The 21,117-nt window shown below is 41.1% G+C and overlaps 1 protein-coding gene across 3 annotated transcripts in view; it reads right to left on the bottom strand.

The window, feature by feature from the left end:
• The window catches only part of CYP7B1 (cytochrome P450 family 7 subfamily B member 1), a 183,719-nt gene extending 163,225 nt beyond the window's left edge, over positions 1-20,494 (bottom strand). Inside the window, exon 1 of one of the 3 annotated variants that reach the window (XM_019925266.3) lies at positions 20,194-20,494. In XM_019925266.3, the coding sequence (XP_019780825.2) occupies positions 20,194-20,306 (113 nt within the window). In that variant the 5' untranslated portion in view covers positions 20,307-20,494. Of the gene's footprint in view, positions 1-19,087; positions 19,144-20,193 lie in introns of those variants that run through there. The other 2 variants (XM_073794450.1, XM_073794449.1) reach the window with 2 other exon arrangements.
• Between the last annotated feature and the right edge of the window lie 623 nt (positions 20,495-21,117).

Below are 21,117 nucleotides of genomic sequence, written 5' to 3' on the forward strand. Positions count from 1 at the left end.
TCCCCTGCATTGGCAGGTGGACTCTCAACCACTGCGCCACCAGGGAAGCCCCAAAGAGGTTTTTATACCTTGAGACAATGGTACGATTCAGTAAGGGTTGGAAGATTGTAAAAGAGAAGTGAGGATAGACTTCTTGGCACCCAAGCACTTCTCAGGCATATCACTGTTAGATTAAAAGTTTATGACGTACATACAAAAGTAGAGAGCCCAGAAGCAGACTACCTTCACATCATCCTCTGCCTGTCCTCCGAGGGACGTACAAACGCCATTCCCTTTCTCTAAAGACTATTTTAACCCCTGCTAAGTCTCCATTTCCCATTACATTTTAATTGTTCAACCTTTCATAAAAAGATTTAAATATTAATACCTGAATGTGAAAAAGAATAGATACATGTATATGTATAACTGAACCACTTTGCTGTACACATGAAACTAACACAACATTGTTAATCAACTATACTCCGATGTAAAATAAAAAGTTAAAAAAAGATTTAAATGTTAATACTCGAATGTGTTCCATCCATTGCATTTCACCATAGTGTCAACTGCTGGCATGCAGTTTGCACTTTCTGTATTTCCAGTCTTTCCTTCTGTTCCTCCAAGGCAAATTGATCTGTTCCCTCCATCCCTCAAATATCATCCATCCTGGCTGGCCCATGCCTCCACTGTCATCCCACCACCCCAGCCTAGCACACAAGGGAAAGTCTTGTTCTCCCTGAAGACTGAGATCCAGCTCATCCTGTAACACTGGGCCAATCACCACCTCCTCCCTGAAGTCTTCCCAGAACAACACGGAAACAGTGCTCTCTCCTTCCTTTCAGAAGTCCAGCAAGAACCAGTGTTCCTCCCATTCTTCTTCACCCCATCTTTATTGTTTAGTATGGTCAATGACATTGTTCTGTGAACAGACGCCCTCCCTTTTCACCACAATGCATCCCTAAAAACCACATTGGAAAGTTGGAAAGCAGACTGTCGTCAAGACCATTCACGTTCTCCACTGGCCACCATGTGATACTCCAATCACAAGGAGTGAAAATAAGCCACAGGTGAGGCCAACAGTGTCATAAAACCAAAAAAAATATAACACTTCTGTATCGCAACATATAAATTGGGGAAAAAAACTATGGCTTAGGTCATAGAGTTTCAGGGTTGAAGTGGATCTTAGAGCCCCTCAGTTCACAGATGGGGACCCTCAGGCACAAAAAGGGTGAGAAACTTGCCCTGAATTTCAGAGCTGAGATAGGATGGGAAGAGAACTCGAGCACAGCTCTGCTGACACACAGACCAAAGCTCTTTCTAGTATATTCTACTGCCCTGTTGTACATGCCTATTAAAAGCGCATACTTTACACAGCAATTATTTAAGGAGCCTTAATTTGCAATAAAGTGTTCAACTACCATAAAGAATAAAACTACTGAACCATAAATCTAAAACCAATATACTCCCCACAATAAACATGAAACAATAACACAAATAAAAACCCCAGGGTGAGCTCCTGGAGAGGGGCGGCCACACCTTTGTCCACACGGTCCCCGGCCCCCTGGGGTCACTCCTATGCTGTGCAGGACCCCACAGGCCAGCACCGGTCTCCTCGGGCTCCACACGTGGCTGGGCCCTAGAGCTATAAAATGTATCCAGGGGAAATCTGAACACCTCTTCTTTCCCCCATAAATCTCCCAGTGGCAGGCAGACGTAATCCAAAAATTAATTGATCATTTAATTCAAAGATTAATTTGCAGCATCTAAATAATTCGAAGCTGTCACTAAAGACCTTAGTTGAGAGGATTTAGAACTATCGTTCTCTACCCAGCTGCAAGATTGGATTTTATGGGGACTTTTGAAAACCAAATGAATCAGAATCTCAGGGATGGGATCTGAGTATCATTTTTTTAAAAAACTGATACACTTTAATTCCGATAATTCTGATACACTGGGAATTAAGAACCATTTGTTTGGAGAGTAGAATTTTTGTCAGTTGGGTCCTTCCCCTTTTCCCTTTATGTTTCCTGCCCAACTGGCAGGACTTTTTCAGCTTCAAGTGACAGAAACCCAACCTGCTTTGGCTAAAGGGGAATGTGCTCACATAACTAAAGTCAGGAGTGAAACTGGCCCCGGGAGTGATAGGAAGCAGGGGCATGATGCCCTCAGAGCATTCCCCTTTGACCCCTCTGCATATATATAATATATATATATATTTTGTATATATTCTATATATTACATAGAAAATATATATTATACACCACACATACACACACACACACTCATCTTACTGGTTGTGCTTCTCTCTAGAACCCTGACTAATACACTATCCCTCTCATTAACACAAGGAATTCTCTCTGGAAATTCTCACCTTTCTGGTCTATATCATCGTTTTCTCTTTCTATAGGATCATTCCCATTTGTATTCAAACATGTTGTCATTTCTCTTATATAAATCTAAAAAAATAACCCAAAACAACTTGCCCTTAATTGAATGTGCCCCACCAGCTCCTGTCTCATTTCTGATTCCTTCCCCAACAAAACTTTTTGAAGATTATCTGCAGTCACTGCCTTCGATTTCACTCCTTCCGTTTTCCACTAAGCCTCCTCCAAACAAGTTCTCAGCTCTACCACCCCAAAGAAACTTCCCCCGCTGAGATCAGCAACAATTTCAATATCAATAAATTCAAGTCACCTCTTGGTCCTCATCACTTGTCAGCAGCATCCGACAGAGTTCGCCAGGCTGTCTTCCTGTCACTTGTGCGTTCTTCACTTGGATGCCACACTCAGGGTCTTCCTCTACCTCACTCATTGTCCCTTCTCAGTCCTCTTTTGCCTAAATTCTGAATGTGGGAGTGCCCAGGCTCAGTCCTTGGTCCTCTGCTCTTTCATGTCTACACCCCCCCTTTAATCTCATCTACTCACACTGCCTTCATTCTCTTATCCATATGCCAGTGGCCTGCACATTTATCTCTACAATCAGACGTCTCTCCTGAACTTAAGACTCAGCTGTCTGACTGCCCGCAGATAACATTTATATGTCACAGGAGATGCTGGTGAAGATGTGACAGCTGGGAGAATTGTCCTGACCTGACAGCTATTTCTACTAACCTACCGGTCACTCTGTCCCTTCTACCAATAAAAATCATGAAGGTAGAACTGAAGAAAAAAATCATGTCCATGGATACAACTGCCAAAGATAATACTACCACACGGTATCCCAGATACTGCACATCCACAATGTCCAATACAGTGGAGTCCTCCCCTTAGCCCCAAACCCTGTCCTCCTCAACAGTCTCTATCCTGTCAAGTGACCCAGTTACAGTCACTCAGACCAGCACCCTAAGGGTCATCCTTCCACCCTCCCCTTCTCCTTCCTTCTAGCCACGTGCAATCCAATACCAAGTCCAGTAGTTTTTACTCTAAGAATTTCTCTAACCTAGCCCCATCATCAACGCTTGCTTTTCTGTGGCTTAGTTCTATCCTGATTACCTATCACACGGTGTAATGGAACTGCTGGATTATTTGTATATTTCTATAGATTTCTGGGTTCCTTGAGGACAGAAACTTTCATCTCTGTACGTAGCCAATACATCTTTGTTGAGTTGAACTGAAAAGAACACATGAAAGGGAAGACTCCTGAGTTAAGAACAGGGATTTGGGTGGAAAATCCATTTCTTTGCCTTGGTGATTGTTGAGAAATTCATATCAGTAGTCACAGTTGACCCTAGCAGCGTCAACTTTTCCTCCCAGTGCAAATCACAGCCGTAAGGTCATGTGGAAGAAACAAGAGTGTACACAATGACAAATATAGGTGTTAAGTAATATGGAATTAATAGAGTAGGAAAGTGTGAAATTTAAAGACTGGGACCTATTTGGACATGTCTTCCTAACTCAACTATAAACTCCTTGGAGACAAAAATGGTATCTTATTCTGCTTTCTACTCAGGGTTTTCCATACTGTAGGAGGTCAACAACTATTGGCTGAATAGTGAACACCTGCTTTCCTTCAAGTGTCTGAGCAATGAAACCTTTCCAAACTCATCTGCCTGCCTCCAAAACTACTCCTATCTCCAGAGGTAAAATAACTTGTGAAAAGTCTTACCTCAAATAAGTAGCAGAGCTAGTATTTAAACTCCTTATCTCTCTGGTTCTAAAGCCCTAGTCATTCTGCCATATTGCCAGTCTGAAGTATTCTGAACAAAAATAAATGGTCAAGTACCTCACTCTCTTCTGTTTCATTTTTGTGCCAAGAGTTTCAGCTGCCTTTTCTTGAGATGGCCTTCTTGTCTCTGCTCTGGGTTATGGGGACATGCTTCAATTGCCAAATGTGCTTATTCAATCCCATTCAAACAACTCTCTTGCTCTAATTTTCAGACACAGTGTTTCTTTGAGTCTTCAGGAATGATATGGTTTTCATGGCCCTGAACTTACTCTGGGATTCAGAGTCTTGTGATGCTTCTATGTTGAGCCCTGAAACTATTCTTATACTTTATAAATGTCAAAGGGGAATTCCCAGTAACTGGCTTAGCTCTGACTCAGGTGAAATCACGGGTCATGCCCTTCATAGTCAACACTATGTCAGGTTTCTCAGCATTTTGTGAACCAGTCATGACTACAAAGAAAATCGTCCACAGCCTTTTAATTCCATATTATGATGAGCAATGATCCTCTAAGTCCTATTTTTAAATTATTAATGTATTACTTATTGGCTGCCTACAATGCACCAGACACTTTTTTTTCTAGGTGCTAAGGACACAGAGATGAATGAAAAGCAGACTGATTCTCATACTAGTTGCTGACACACTGACTGAGGAGCGATGCATATTCACAGATAATTATGATACCTTGTGAGGTGAATTCTGAGGTGCTGGGAGAGGCTGAGGAGGAGACAGTGAACTCTGCGTGGGAAAGATCTGGAAAATCTCCAGAGAGATGGAGCTGTTACACTGGGGCTAAAAGAGCAGAAAGAAGGGGACGGTCATGGAGTCAGAAAGAGGCTCGCTGTGTTTGAGAAGCGGTACCTTCTGTAGAGCTGAAATATATGTAGTTTGGGGGCTTAATTTGAGAATGTCAGTGTCCTGGTAGAATCACATCATTTCCTTAGGGATTATCTAGTCTGATTTCCTTATTTATAGATGAGAATACTGAGGCTCAGAGACAGTGAGGAATGTTATCATGCCATTTCTTCTTCTGGGTGAGTTTCATTTTTATTGCTGATTTCATAAATATCATGGTCCTTGTTCTCTTTGAATAGGGATACATATTCTAAGTATGTACATACTACCTACTTAGTATACTTAGTACATGTTCTAACTGTACCATCCTAATGAAAGCTTGGAAATAGCAGGTGAAAAAGGAAAGCACGCGCTGCTGTGGATTCTTCTCCACTTGATCCCACCAGGGCTTCAGAGACCCTGCGAAAAGCATGCTTTGGACGTAGCCAAAATCTAGTCATTTTCTAAAGTCATCCTGTTACAGGGACATCAGCTCAGTGCTTTGTGACCCCCTAGAGAGGCGGGATAGGGAGGGTGGGAGGGAGACGCAAGAGAGAGGGGATATGGGATATAGGTATACGTATAGCTGATTCATTTTGTTATAGAGCAGAAACTAACACAACATTGTAAACCAATTACACTCCAATAAAGATGTTAAAAATAAATAAAGTCATCCTGTGACAGGCAGAAACAACACCCCTGCATGTTTCTTCCTTGGTTTTTCCTTTATTGATAATAATCAGTTCTAAGGAAGGGGGTGTATTTGAAAAGAAATCTATGTATATCTCAAATACAGTTAGAAAACTGTCATTGTTCAAAGTTGTTGACAAAGAATGATCGATTTTAGCTGATTAAGTAACCTAGCATTATTCTGAATTTATTACACAGGTGTCCTACAAACCTGAGTCACCCTGAAATACTTAAAGGCCCTCTTACCCTGTCATAGAAACACACTGCCTGAGACTCCAGTTATGTGTTCTTTTTTATAAGACAGTAACAATTTTTAAAGTCCAAAAACAGACATTATTTCAGCTTTTGGTTCTATTTGGCCAGAATTTCTTCTCAAATATGACTGTCTTAAAAGAGTACAAATATAGAGTTTCAAAGAGGGATTGAGTTATCTTAGTCCCACTAAAGCAGACTGAGAAAACTGACATGAATCGGTCACTTTGGCTTCTAGAAGAGGAAAGACTAGCCCTTTAAAAATATTACAGTTGCCGGGGCTTCCCTGGTGGTGCAGTGGTTGAGAGTCCGCCTGCCGATGCAGGGGACAGGGGTTCGTGTCCCGGTCCGGGAAGATCCCACATGTCGCGGAGCGGCTGGGCCCGTGGGCCATGGACGCTGCGCCTGCGCGTCTGGAGCCTGTGCTCCGCAACGGGAGAGGCCACAACAGTGAGAGGCCCGCGTACCCAAAAAAAAAAAAAAAAAAAAAAAATTATAGTTGCCTATAAAGTGGAAGGCAATTTTCATATACCTTCCAAAACAATGTAATTAAGAACATCTGTACCTATTTACTCAACTTTATTAACTTATATTTGGGACTAAAGAAACTGCTCTATAGTAGATCTCTAGTGAACACAGGGAAAAGCACAAGAACAAATAAAATATGTAGATATTTCAGGAATAAGACTTTTGCTTGAACATTTTCGAGATCTATGTTTGTCTCAAGGTAAGGCAACCACTGTCCAAGAAGTTAACTACGATACTGCAGAATGCAAACATAAATCGTAAAATGAAGAATGGCATTGCTAAGATGCAGTCTAGCAAGACTATTCTATTATAGATCCCCCCTGTAAAAATCAAGCCCAGGTAGGGCCATTTTGTAAAAAAAAAAAAAAAAAAAAAAAAAAAAAGACAACTAGAAGAGCTGATTAAATACAAAAGAATAAGTATCATAATCAGTGAAGAGATGAGAAATTAAGATTGGATCTTCATCAAATAACATGAGAACTATTTACAGAACTGCTACCCAGAAATTTCATGGCAATGGCGCTTCCTCTATTTTATGTGATAGTTTATCTCTCTAGTAAAAAATATATTCAATCCTTGGCTAGGAAATTAACTGCTGAAGTTTTTCCCCTATTTTTGTTTAATTAAGTAGTTGAATACAATATTCAATATGGCACAAAGGAACCTGAATCTACTTGAGATGTAAAATGAGTAACGCCTGAGTAGCACAATAAGGCATTATCGTAGACCATCTGCAGAGCCTTTATTGCTTACTGCTGGGGCTTAAACAGCCTTGAGTCACATTGTTATTATGACTTTATTCCATGGTTCCTAGGAATACTGTAGGATTTGATCTTCTGCACCTTTCTTTTTTGGTTGAAACATCCCACCCACGGAATAAGTTAGAAAAAACTGTGTAGTGGTTGTGTTATTTACAACCAAAGGACTCCATCCACCAATGGAGTGGGTTCCATCTCCAATGTCTCCCTGTACGGTAAATCTAGAGATTAAAATAAGAGGGGAAAGTTCTGTAAATACATATGGAGAATTTCAACATAGAAAGAAAACACTTATTTGAATCAATGCCTTTAGAAAAATAAAAATTTTAAAGACTTAACTTTTGGATTCCTTCCCTTAAAAAGTAAGAGCCACTTTAACTTCAAAATACGTCCTGTTTTTAGAATTGGGGTATTAAGCCATTATGCTGTGGCCCACAAATGCATCAGAGTCACAAATGCTGTGGTCAAACGTCTTCACCCTTCTTCAGTTGACTGGTGATTTCATATGTTCTAGGAATATTTTTATCTTTTGGCGTGATGCTCTATACCATATGGTATAACACACTGACAAGCAAAAAGGGTAGAACTAGTTTGAAATATATACACATATATACACACATATATTTATACATTTATATATTCACACACACATACACTGCATGCATAGTGAAAGAAGTTGCATGTATGCCTACAAAGAAATAAGGGCAAAGTTACACATCCTGCACACAGGACTGAGATTCTTTGTCCGTGTGGAAAACATCATTAAAATCCAAAGCAAGATTGAAAGTTCACTATAGACCTGAAAGCATTCAAGAGATATATCAGAAACACCTACATTTTGCTACATCAAGTAATATTTGAACTGTCTGTAACACTTTTTCACACAATATTTAATGCTGCTTCTCTAAGTGCAATAATAACTGCAGCAGTGACACACAAGTTGCAGAATCCATTTAGGAAAAATTGTTAAAATGGGAAACACACTCAATTATCTTTAATTGATTCCCAGAGGGTGAAAGTATCCTTTCCCTTTGATTCCAGGTTCCCTCAACATGATTTTCCTTTTGAAAACAGTGATCTTGAATCAATTTTTACAAGTTTTCTAGAAGATTAAGGTGTGACACTCAACCTGCTCATTAGTCTTTGTGTCAAGAGGTAGTCTTCCCTAGAAGAAAACACAGAGGAAAAGCTTCTTGACAATGATTTCTTGGATAGGACACCAAAAGCACAGGCAACAAAACCAGAAATAAACAAGTGGGATTATGCCAAACTAAAAAGCTTCTGCACAGCAAAGGAAACAATTGATAAAATGAAGAAGCAACCTACAGAATGGGAGAAAACATCTGCAAACCATATACCTGATAAAGAATTAATATTCAATATCTATAAAGAACTCTGACAACTCAATAGCAAAACACCAAATAACTTGATTAAAAAATGGGCAAAGGAACTGAATAGACATTTTACTAAAGAAGACATACAAATGTCCAACAGGTATATGAAAAGGTGCTCAACATCACTGATCATCAGAGCAATGCAAATCAAAACCAGAATGAGATATAACCTCACACCTCTATTACATATATATTAAAAAAAAAAAAAGCCAAGTGTTGGCAAGGATGTGGAGAAAAGAGAAAAGGGAACTCTTGTACTCTGCTGGTGGGGATGTAAACTGGTGCAGCCATGATAAAGAACAGTATGGAAGTTCCTCAAAGACTAAAAATAGAGCTACCATATGATCCCACAATTCCACTTCTGGGTATATATCCCCAAAAATTGAAATAAGGGTCCCAAAGAGATATCTGCACTCCCATGCTCATTAAAGCATTATTCATAATAGCCCAAGACACAGAAGCCACCTAAATGTCCATTGATGGGCAAATGGATAAAGAAAATGTGGTTTATGCTTATAATGGAATAGTATTCAGCCTTAAGAAGGAAATCCTGCCCTTGTGACAACATGAATGAACCTAGAAGAAATCATGCTAAGTCAGATAAGCCAGACACGGGAGGACAAATACTATGTCATATCACTCATATGAAGAATCTCAAACAGTCATGGAAGAGAGTAGAACAGTGGTTAACAGGGGATGGGGGAGAGGAAAACAGAGAGGTATTAGTCAAAAGATAACAAAATTTCAGTAATACCATATGAATAAGTCCTACTGATCTATTGTACACCATAGTGCCTCCAGTTTATACTGTATTACACACTTACAGATTTGCTAAGAGGGTAGATACTAAGTGTCCTTAATAACAATAATAAGGAGGGTGGGAAAACTTTTGCGGGCGATGGGTATGTTTATGGCACAGGTGGTGGTGACGGTTTCATTCATGTATACTTATCTCCAAATTCATCAAATCGTATACATTAACATAGACAGCTTTGTGTACGTTAAAAGAGGAAGAGAGAGAGAGACAGACAGGGTCCGGCATGATCCGTCCTGTTCTCTACTGTATCTGAACAAAGGACAGTGTGGACACATGGTGAACCTCAAATCCTCTGCTAAGCCATTAAAGCGACTGGGTGCAAGCGCCAGTAAATGGAATGAGGAAAAACAGGTGTTTTCTCACACTGCCCAACAAATCACTTTCGTACCATCTAGTGTCAGAAGGAGACGACAGCAGGCTAGTACTGCCTGCTTTTTTCGGTCTTAACATATCCTTCTTTTAAAAGCCCAAATGTACGTATTCATAGCTTAGTTAAATTTCTACTAGAAATGCTTTAAAGTCATATTAGATTTCAATACTTTCGTTTTCAGACAAGGGTAAGGGCATATGCCAGAACATTATTGCAAGAAAACTTAAAAAGTAAAACAACAAACACAAATGTTGTTAAATGGCCGGACTTGAAGTCAAGCACTGTGGATCTGAACCATAACTGCACAGTATTCCAGTTGTATGACTTTGGGAATATTATTTAAACAAGACTTACTTTTTTACCTCTGTAAAATGAGGAAAGTTATTTTGAGGGAGGATTCAATCAATTAAATCTAATAATGGCTATAAAGTACTTGCCTCAGTGTCTTGCGGGCACATAGGAAGCGCTCAAAAGTATTGGCCGCCATTATTACAAGTCAAAAACAATTCTGTAGGACTTCATACTCAACACACAAAAATAGACTGAAAAGTCAACAATATCGTAGTAGCTAATCCAGGTAACTATCCATCATCCAAAAATGTTAATCCCTTCACATCCTGCCCCCAAAGAACAGCACTGCCAAAACACAGTGTCACCACTAGACATGACCAAACAACAAGCCACCTGTCTTCTGGGATAAAGGGGTTGGGGGACCACAGTCCTAAGGGACAGCTAATACAAAGCAATGCTTTCACCAGAGCAATGCTGGTCTCTAATATTTATCAGTAATCATCCCACCATTATTAGTGTTCAGGGTACCAAAGACGAAAATGTGTGTGAATCTATGTGATTGACCAATACCAGGCTCAGCCCTTTCACAAAGGAGCTCTGATCTGTTCAACAAAGCACACTGTCCACCCACACCAGGGAGCAGAAACGTAAGCCCAGTTATACAAATCCAGAACCTAAAGCTGAAAGTTAACAATACGTATTTTTAAACTCTGAATTTTCAGAAGCAGGAATTTTAGGAATTGACTGCACTCCAGTTGCTATGTTTTCAGTCAGGTTTATACTAAAGAATAATCATTGAACCAATATATGCTCTCCACTTGTAAATATTCATGATAGGTAAGCATTTGCTTATGAAATCTTCACTTTCTAATCAAAGTGGCAGAAAATTGATATGTATGACATTTTTGTATACAGTTTGTATATTTTGATATCAATATCTACAATTCTAAAATATTCATATTGGAAATAGATAACAATTACTGCACCAAACCCATTCATTCATCCTTCATTCTTATAACAAGTATTCACTGAGGACCTACTCAGGGCCAGGTATTGTGCTAGTGCTAAAACTGAGGTCAAGCTTTTATAGCCTCTTCTTCATTATCATCAACTATTTAGGATAAAGTTATGAGGAGAAATGACAATGGATTTAAATCCTGTTATGATTGTACTTTTATTAAAATTTCTATTAATTTTTGTATTAAGCAATTACAGACTTAATTAATCTTTCCACTTTCCTATAGACAAAAAAATGATCCCATCCCAAATCCTTCTATGTTGAAAAAAAATGCCAAAGCCATAAAATGAGCGCTTCAGCTATAAAAATGCACGATATAATAGATGTCACCTTCTCTTATTCAGCAAAGGGGCATTCTATAACTTTGTCCTTTGTCTTTCACAGAACAGTAACCTGAAGTCGTTTCAGTGGGGTTTTACTTTGGATAAAGTACAAAAATATTCTTCTCTAAGAAGTTGTTAATCTTTCCTCTGCAGCTGATGATTCTCTCTGCTCACCTGATTTTGGGGAAATCAGTGAAGTACAGCGTCCTGTTACCGCGGACCCCTTGCACTCCTCAGAGCCACCCTGGGCTTTCTCCTCCAGGCTGTGGGTAGCAGTAAGCAGGGATGCACCTCAATGCCTGCAGCCCACATCACATTTTCCAAAAGATTTTAAAGATGCACAGAGTTACATGGATACATAACAAACATTCAAACCTTACTTGTGAATTGATGGCTAAGGAAGAGAGACATCAATGAATAGCTCGTGGTACTCTGCGAACCTTGGGACCCAAAATTCTCCGATTATTATGTATTAGCATAGACACTGAGTATGTACAAATGTTTGCCTTCTATCCTGCTCCTCGTGGGCCACCAGCAAAGTGATTCCAGTCCCAGTCTTTTCTGCTCTCTGAAACTTCTTGCAAGAGGCTGTATAGTTTAATGCAAAGAGTACGGGGGATCCGGCTGTTGTCTTAGCTTTCTGTGGCCACTGTAACGAATTACCACAAATCTGTGGTTTAGACAATACTAGTTTACTATCGGGTGGTTCTGTCGGCCAGTAGTCCAAAATGGCTCTCCCTAGGCTAAGATCAAGGTGTAAGCAGGGCGAGATTTCTTTCTGGAGGCTCTAGAGGGGAATCTGTTTCCTTGTTTACCCAGCTTCGAGAGCCTGCCTGCATTCTTTGGCCTTGGCACTCCTTAATCCATCTCCAGAGCCAGCAACAGTCAACTGACCTCCTCTCCTGCCTCCCTCTTCCAGGTTTAGTGTGTGATTACATTGGGTCCACCCCATAGTTTGGTATCACCCCGCATTTTAAGGTTAGCTGATGAGCAACCTTCATTCCACTTTGCAGAGTGACTTATTCACAGGTTCTGGAGATTAAGTGTGAAAAACTTAATCTCCAGGATCGTCACTTTGAATGACACACAACTAAACAGCAACGTATGTGTTTTTCAAAACTTACCTGTTCCACTAATTACATAGTGGGAATACTCTCTATCTTCAGGAACTTTTTTTTTTAAGTTACAAAATAAAAATAGTGATGCAGCCTGAAATGTCTCAAATGGTAACAAGACCAATCCAAACTCCGCAGCTTAGTAAAGGTAAGTGTAGCACCCTGCAGGAATTGATCAGTCATTTAATCAAGAGTCACAAATGTGCCTGGAGATGTCCCTATCACCTCCTATGTAAAAACATAAAAATCCACCTGTTAAATCAGCATTCTTCTGAATAGATAATGACTTTGCTTTCAGCTGCCCATACCCTTATCCTACATTTTCTTATAAGAAAAAGGGAAGAAAGAAGAAAAACACCCACTAGTGATGACAACCTAGTTCCTCTCGCTTTCTAGGCAATGGTAACAATGTGAGGGACCTGGGGCACCAGGGGCCGCCTTGGGGAGTAATTAAGTGATTAGAAAGAAGAAAATTGACTTGTGTGATACCGTTATGTCAACAAACCAACATTTCAAAACAACGTGTTACCTACATAACCTTGACAATTCATAACTCAAAAAAGATCACTGATTGAATTTTTACATTGACTAAAATTCATCTTAAAAACATGTAAATCTTATTTCTTACCAATTACAGCATTTTGGAGGTGTGGGGATTTGTGTGTTGGGGGAGAAGGATGAAAGAGGGAAGTAAACTCATCCCACTTTTTTTCCCCCTAAACAGCAACTAAGAGAAAAGGATCTTTGGGAAGAACCAAGGAAGCCTAATTGTGCAAGCCAACTGTCTTTCAAGTGACTTCACACTTTACAAAACGTGTTCACGTTTCTCATGCACTTTGCTTCTCGTATCTACCTTGTATGGTCGCTGTTAATTCCATTTTCTATTAAGGAAGATGACGGAGAGATTATTCAGAGGTCACAGAATGTGGACCCTTTGAATCTCCGAAGGAGGGGGACTCTCTTTGATGTCATCCAGAAGATGTCATTTGTGAGGTGTCCTCTCCTGGGTTCAAATCATTTATTTATTTATTTATTTAACAACTTTATTGGAGTATAATTTCTTTACAGTGTTGTGTTACTTTCTGCTGTATAACAAAGTGAATCAGCTATATGCATACGTATATTCCCATATGCCCTACCTCTTGCGTCTCCCTCCCACCCTCCTTATCCCACCCCTCTAGGTGGTCACAAAGCATTGAGCTGATCTCCCTGTGCTATGCAGCTGCTTCCCACTAGCTATCTATTTTACATTAGATAGTGTATATATGTCAATGCCACTCTCTTACTTCATCCCAGCTTACCCTTCCCCCTCCTCGTGTCCTCAAGTCCATTCTCTACGACTGTGTCTTTATTTCTCTCCCGCCCCTAGGTTCATCAGAACCATTTTTTTTTTAGATTCCATATATATGTGTTAGCATACGGTATTTGTTTTTCTCTTTCTGACTTACTCCGCTCTATGACAGACTCTAGGTCTATCCACCTCACTACAAATAACTCAATTTCGTTTCCTTTTATGGCTGAGTAATATTCCATTGTATATATGTGCCACATCTTCTTTATCCATTCATCTGTCCATGGACACTTAGGTTGCTTCTGTGTCCTGGCTATTGTAAATAGAGCTGCAATGAACACTGTGGTACATGACTCTTTTTGAATTATGGTTTTCCCAGGGTTTATGCCCAGTAGTGGGATTGCTGGGTCGTATGGTAGTTCGATTTTTAGTTTTTTAAGGAACCTCCATACTGCTCTCCACAGTGGCTGTATCAATTTACATTCCCACCAACAGTGCAAGAGGGTTCCCTTTTCTCCACACCCTCTCCAGCATTTATTGTTTGTAGATTTTTTGATGATGGACATTCTGACTGGTGTGAGGTGATAACTCATTGTAGTTTTGATTTGCATTTCTCTAATGATGAGTATCCTTTCATGTGTTTGTTGACAATCTGTATGTCTTCTTTGAAGAAATGTCTATTTAGGTCTTCTGCCCATTTATGAATTGGGTTGTTTGTTTTTTTGATATTGAACTGCATGAGCTGCCTGTAAATTTTGGAGATTAATCCTTTGTCAGTTGCTTCATTTGCAAATATTTTCTCCCATTCTGACGGTTGTCTTTTTGTCTTATTTATGGTCTCCTTTGCTGTTATGCCCACCTCTTAATCCTTAATCCCTAACTTAAATATGCTACCTAACATAGCAAAAAGGATTTTGCCAATGTGACTGAATTAAGGAACTTGAGATGGGAAGCTTATCCTATATTATCTGGGTGGGTTCAATGTAGTCACTAAGGTCCTTATAAGAAAGAGGCAAGGGTTTCCCTGGTGGCGCAGTGGTTGAGAATCTGCCTGCTAATGCAGGGGACATGGGTTCGAGCCCTGGTCTGGGAGGATCCCACATGCCGCGGAGCAACTAGGCCCATGAGCCACAACTATAGCGCCTGAGCGTCTGGAGCCTGTACTCTGCAACAAGAGAGGCCGTGATAGTGAGAGGCCCGCGCACCACAATGAAGAGTGGCCCCCGCTTGCCACAACTAGAGAAAGCCCTTGCACAGAAACAAAGACCCAACACAGGAAAAATAAATAAAATAAATTAATAAATTAATAAATTAATAACCTCCTACCCCCAACATCTTCTTTAAAAAAAAAGAAAGAGGAGTGTCAGAGTCTGAAACAGAGATTGGAGTTCTCGTGACTCAAGAAGCTGGAAGAGGCAAGGAAATGGATTCGCTCCTGGACCCACCAAAAGGAATGCAACCCTACCGACACCTTAACTGAAGCCAGTAAGGCCCATTTCAGACTTCTCATATCCCGAGCTGTAAGCTTAAAAACTGTGTGCTATTGTCCTTTCCCCATGATACTTTCTGTAAACACTTTCCCCTATTCATTATAAACTTTTAATTCTGTTTTAAGTGTGCTCTTCAGGAAGCATAATATTTAGTGCCAATTTTTATTTCATTTATTTAAAATAATTTAACTATTTTATATTTATATTCTATTGTTTTGGTAGGGCTGATTTTTGTCCTTTTTACAGGGGATTGGGAGGTAGGGAAAGAATAGTAGAGATGTGTTTGTTTTCAACTCTGCCTTGCTACAGACTCTGCTTTTATATGATGTTGTCTTCTAAAATAAATTGGAAAGTATGTATCTATATTTAAGTCTATTATTAGTAAACAGTGATTTTTTAAAAACATGTATCTAATTATTGGACAAAAACATATTTCATATTTTATATATATATCCACATATATATATATCATATATATATCATGACTTTCTGGAAATGAACTGGGTTTCCTAGCACCACCCAAATCTTATCTTCTAAGTTAGAATCCTATTACTACACTGACCCCGAATGCTGGTTCTTCTAAAAAGAAAAAAATGATTAAAAACATTTTAAAAGAATTTATCAAAGTTTTATTTTAAATGTATCATTCTTTTTGTCTTATGAAAGAAATACGTATGTATTATGACAATCTAAAAATATAAGCATGAAAAAGGAAATAATAATCATTTCACAAAAAAGATATCACCTAGATATAATCACTGTTAGAAGTCTGGGTTTGGGTTCCAGTAATGGTGAGGTAGCTTGAAATAACCTAACATTTTCACAGATAGCAAAAGACAAAACAAACAAACAAAAAATGATTTAAATGCACTAAAGAACAAGCAAAAGAAGGCAGATACTGAAGGGGAGTCAACCCTTAAAGAACAGACCCATAATGAATTAAGTCCAGGGTAGACAGCATTTCCTCTGACCCGTCTGCAAGGGGGAGAGACAGCTGGAACTCAAGCAAAAAGCTACAATATTACTGACTGAGGTGTCAGAGTTTGGGATACTGAAGTGGCTGGAAGTCAAGAAGAGAAACCTAGAAAAACATGCATATAGACACCCTTCAAATTGTTGGCCAACCCTGGAAGTGTGCATCTGTGGAGGAGACTTCAAAGAGCCCTGTGGAAAGCATCAGCTGCAGTATTCAAAGAACTGAGCAGAGATTTCTGCCGCTGCCCACTGCTGGGGAGACAGGAGTTTAGGGTTTGAATCCCATCAAAGAAAAGAAGCTTGGTAAATATCCTGAGCTTTCCACAGACTCATCTTTATAAAGGATAAAACTAAGCTTCCCCCAAGTTCAAGAGAATCGGCCAGAAATACATCTGCACGCTAAAACAAAATGCAACACTCTTCAGGGGAAGACAATAAAATTCAGAATCTAGAAAGATAGGGTTTATAAACTAACAGACTGGCCACATCAGACATAGGTGAAAATAGCGAGCAACTGGAACTCTCATATAGTATGTACTGGTGGAAGTGTTACAAAAGTACAATTACATTGGAAAAATGGCATTTTCCAAAATGGGTGTGAGTATAAGTCTTTACCCTATGATCCATCAACCTTCTCATAGGTTTCAGGATTTTAACCCAAGAAGGAACTAAATATATGTCCACAAAGAGTCTTGTAAAAGAATGTCTACATATGCTTTATTTGTAATGGTCCCGGACTGGAAATAACTAAAAGTCCATTAAAAGGACAATAGATGACCAACTTGTAGTAAACACATACACACACACATACATAACAAATGTAGTATATATATATATATATATAGTACATATATACATGTATATACCACAGTTTATATAGAGAGAGAACATAAACTACTCTGCAATGAAACAGAATGAATGAATTACTGATATATGCAACAACATGGGTGAGTCTCAAAACCATTTTGTTGACAGAAGAAAGCCATACACAAAAGAAGATACTGCATAATCCCATTTATAAGAAGTTCAAGAACAGGCAAAACTAAATCAGAGCTCAGGGGTGGGGACTAACTAGAAAGAGGTGTGAGAAAATATTCTATTTCTTGACTGGGGTGACAGTTACACGGGTGTCTACATGTATGAAAACTAATCGAACGGTACATTTAAAATCTACACATTTCACTGTATCTAAATTTGCCCCCCCCAAATGTCTGTGGTATATCCTTGCAGCCTCTTATATTTTTAAGAAAGATAAACACAACCCCTGGCATCGAGATGCCTGCTTGGCACTCCTAATGCGGACAAAAAGTGTTGCCTGCCATTCTAGTAAACAAAATGCTGTCTAGCCACCAGCCACTGTAGCCACCCCTGACCGTGTGGGGCACTCTGGGGGGAATTCAGGATGGAGAAAAACAGGATGCTGGCCCCAGGTAGTGAAGATACATATATAAGAAATCATTTCAATGAGCCTGGACTCTTGCACCTTCCCATACGTAGAAAAGTACTAAAATCGTTAACTTGAAATGTCTGTTTTTTTGTGATCAGCAGTAATCTTTTGATGTTCAACTGTATGATTTTTTTTTTTTTTTTTCAGCAAAAACTCCTATATATCCTGGCGCCTCTCTTGCCTCTTCGGAACAGTTCCTCAGAGCTACCTGAGAGGCTGTCTTCTGGGCTATATAGTCTTCAGTAAGGTTCCGGGATACAACATAACTCACAACTTTTAGGTTCTGTATTTCTCTTCAGTTGACAGTAGCTACCACACTTCGCTCTTCTGATGAACAGAAACAATTGCACAAACATTAAGCCATTCTTAATAACAAACATTTAAGTGATCAAAGAAAGCCACGCTGTGACTATTATAAAGTCAAAAACGAGATAAATCCATAATCATGTCTAAATACTGACAAAAATCATGAATACTAAGTCAATAAAATGACCAAATATCCCCCAAACCTTGCTAATTCTAGAGTCTGTTGCTTACTTACTAATTGCTGATTCAGCCTCAAAGCATTCCTCTCGCCTCATAGAGGAGATTAAGGTTTCCAGTCATAGACCAGCCCCAGCTTTCTGAGAGCAAAAGCTTGCTTCCTGGAACCTTCCCCCAAATCACATAACACAAACCCAAATGCCATAAATAGGTCCTTTCTACACTCTTTTACCCAGAATGAATGGCGTGTGTTCCTTCTAGTTGCCATAAACAATAACTCAACTTGTTCCACTACAGGTGTGTTCCTAGCAGTCTTTGGCTGGAGGTCATGGACACCATGTATACGAACAGTGTTTTTAAATTTTTTTCACTTAATGTATCTTGAATATGGCTTTCTATGTCTTCATATAGTCTACATTATAGTTTTTTATGGCTACATAACTTTCTACTACTCGGATATGCTAGAATTTCTTTAACTAAACCAATATTTTTCAGAAATCTAGGTTTTTTTCCTAATGTTTCACTATTATAAGCAGCCCTGATGAGCACTGAGCTGGTGAAATCTTTAAGGACCTTCACGATTATTTCACCTGGAGCAATTTCTTTAAATAAAACTACTGGAATTACTGGCTCAAGAGATATGAAACAATACTACATTGCACTCTTGTCTGAATATAAAATCTTAGCTACTGTAGGACAGACAGCACTTCAATCCACTTCAAACAGGCTATCATGCCCATTAACTTTCAGCTTCACTCTTACCAATTCTGCATCTTGTCAACTCTGATGGTCCTTTGTCCTCAACACACTAGACTTCTCAGCAGCATCTGACACAGGTAACTCCCCCTACTTGTTTAAATATGTCCTTACCTAGCTTCTGGGACACCACATTCACTTGGTTTTCTTCCCATGCCACTGGCCCCTCCTTCTCAGTCTCCTTTGGTGGTCCTTCTTCTTCTGCCAGACTGTTCAACAAGGAGAGTGACCCGGGCCCCCTACTTTTCCATCAAACTTTTTCACAAGGTGACCAATCTATACTCATGATTTTATGTTCCATTTTCATATTTGTGACTTTCATAATTAAATATCCTCCCCGGACCTCGCCACTGAGCACCAGAAACACAAACTTCACTATTTATCTAACACGTCCCTCCAAATCTGCCCTACCTCAGCGAATGACACCACACACTCCACCCAGATGATCAGACAAAAACAAAAAACAAGGGAGGAAAAAAAAAAAAAAAAGCTATGAAGAAGAACCTGATAGTATGAAAAGTGACCCGGTTAGAAAAGACAAAGAGTGATTTCAAAGTGAGTGCTTTTATGTTGAACTTCTCTTGTTTCTCCTTCCACATTTCAAATCAGATAATGAAGTGACACACTTCTGGGTTTTGGTGTTAATATGTTGTTTATTCTGTTCTAATGAAAATAACGGAGTAAATGTATAAAATACACATTATAAGTCCATTAAGTCCTCACAAAAATCCCATGAGGTGCATTTTTCCAGATGCGGACCAGTGGTAAACTGAGGCACTGACAGGCACCCAGAGGTACTGCTCATACCTTACACTGGCATTTTCTTAAAACATTTCACTTTTAGTGGAATGAAAAGAAAGAAAATTCCGCTTCCGAAATACTCTATGAATGCTAGGCCACAAAGCATCAACTCACTGCAACAAGGCAGCAAAGCGTGTCTGGAAGCCATGCGTGATGCATAACGTATAATGCAAACCTAGGGCAGACTACAACCGAGCCGGAGCAGCAAATCGAATTGGTCCCCACGCTTGCATACGTGTGCGTGTGCCTGGGAAAGAGGCAGACGAAGCCTTTGTCTTTACACACGACCCCCAGAGACGCCGGCGCCCGCAGTCATGGAAGGGGCTCCCTGGACCATCTGGGTCGCGCGCGGTCGCGGGGCCCACGACGCATGCGTGACCCAGGCGCGAGGCTGCTCGGCCGGGCGGCTGGGCGCTTACCTGGTGCGCCGGGCGTGCAGATACAGTACCAGCAGCAGCAGGGCCGCAGCGAGGACCAGGCCCGGGGGGCTGAGAGGCCGCGGCAGCCACGGCTCCAGCGAGAAGCTGCCCATGCCCGCGGCCACGTCTTCCGCCGTCCGGATCGCGCGCGGCCGCGGGGGGCGGCCCGGGGTGTCTCTCCGAGCTGCGCGGCCGGCGAGTCTGCAGCCGGCAGAGGGTCCCGGGACGCTGGCCTGGCGAGGCGCCGCCTGAAATGTCACCGAGGGCCCCCGGGGCCGAGTCTCAAAGTTCCCGGACTCCCCTCCCCCGGCCCACCCCCTCCCCCCCCCACCCATGCGCACCGCCCCGCTCGGCCACCGCCTCCCGCCCGGCCGCCTCTGGAAAACTGCGCGCCGCCCACCCCCGCACCCCCGCCCCCGGGGCAGGAAGAAGGGCTAGAGAAGAGGGGGAAAGGGGCTAGGATTTCCCGAGCTCGAGCCGCTGAAGGCCTGAGGGAATGGGATTTCAGTTCGGAGTTGGAAATGAGTCGTTCGGGTCCGTCATCCCCTCGCCCGCGCCCCGCGACCGCGCTGGCCCTCGAAGAGGGTTGGGACTGTGCCCGCTGCGCCCTGGCCCCGGCGACCTCTTCGGCAGCCCCTTCCTCCCCGCCCCCAGCCGGCGGGCTGCCCGCGCGCCCGCGCTGCCCTTCGCGCGCCCGCGCCCCCCCTTCCACGCCGCGCTTCCCTGCTCGCCCCCGCGCCTGCTGGGCGCCGAGGCCAGTCCCAGAGGCCGGCAAGACAGGGACCAGAGCTGGGCCGGGAGTCCCCATGGGACACACCATCCAGGAAGAGAGAAGACAGAGGAAACGAGCTATTGCAAAACGACGCTAAGGTACTACGACATAAGTGGTACAAGCCCCGCAGGTTGTCCTTAGAAAGGATGAGG

This window comes from Tursiops truncatus, chromosome 17 (genome assembly GCF_011762595.2).
Source record: "Tursiops truncatus isolate mTurTru1 chromosome 17, mTurTru1.mat.Y, whole genome shotgun sequence".
Classification (NCBI taxonomy): Eukaryota; Metazoa; Chordata; class Mammalia; order Artiodactyla; family Delphinidae; genus Tursiops; species Tursiops truncatus.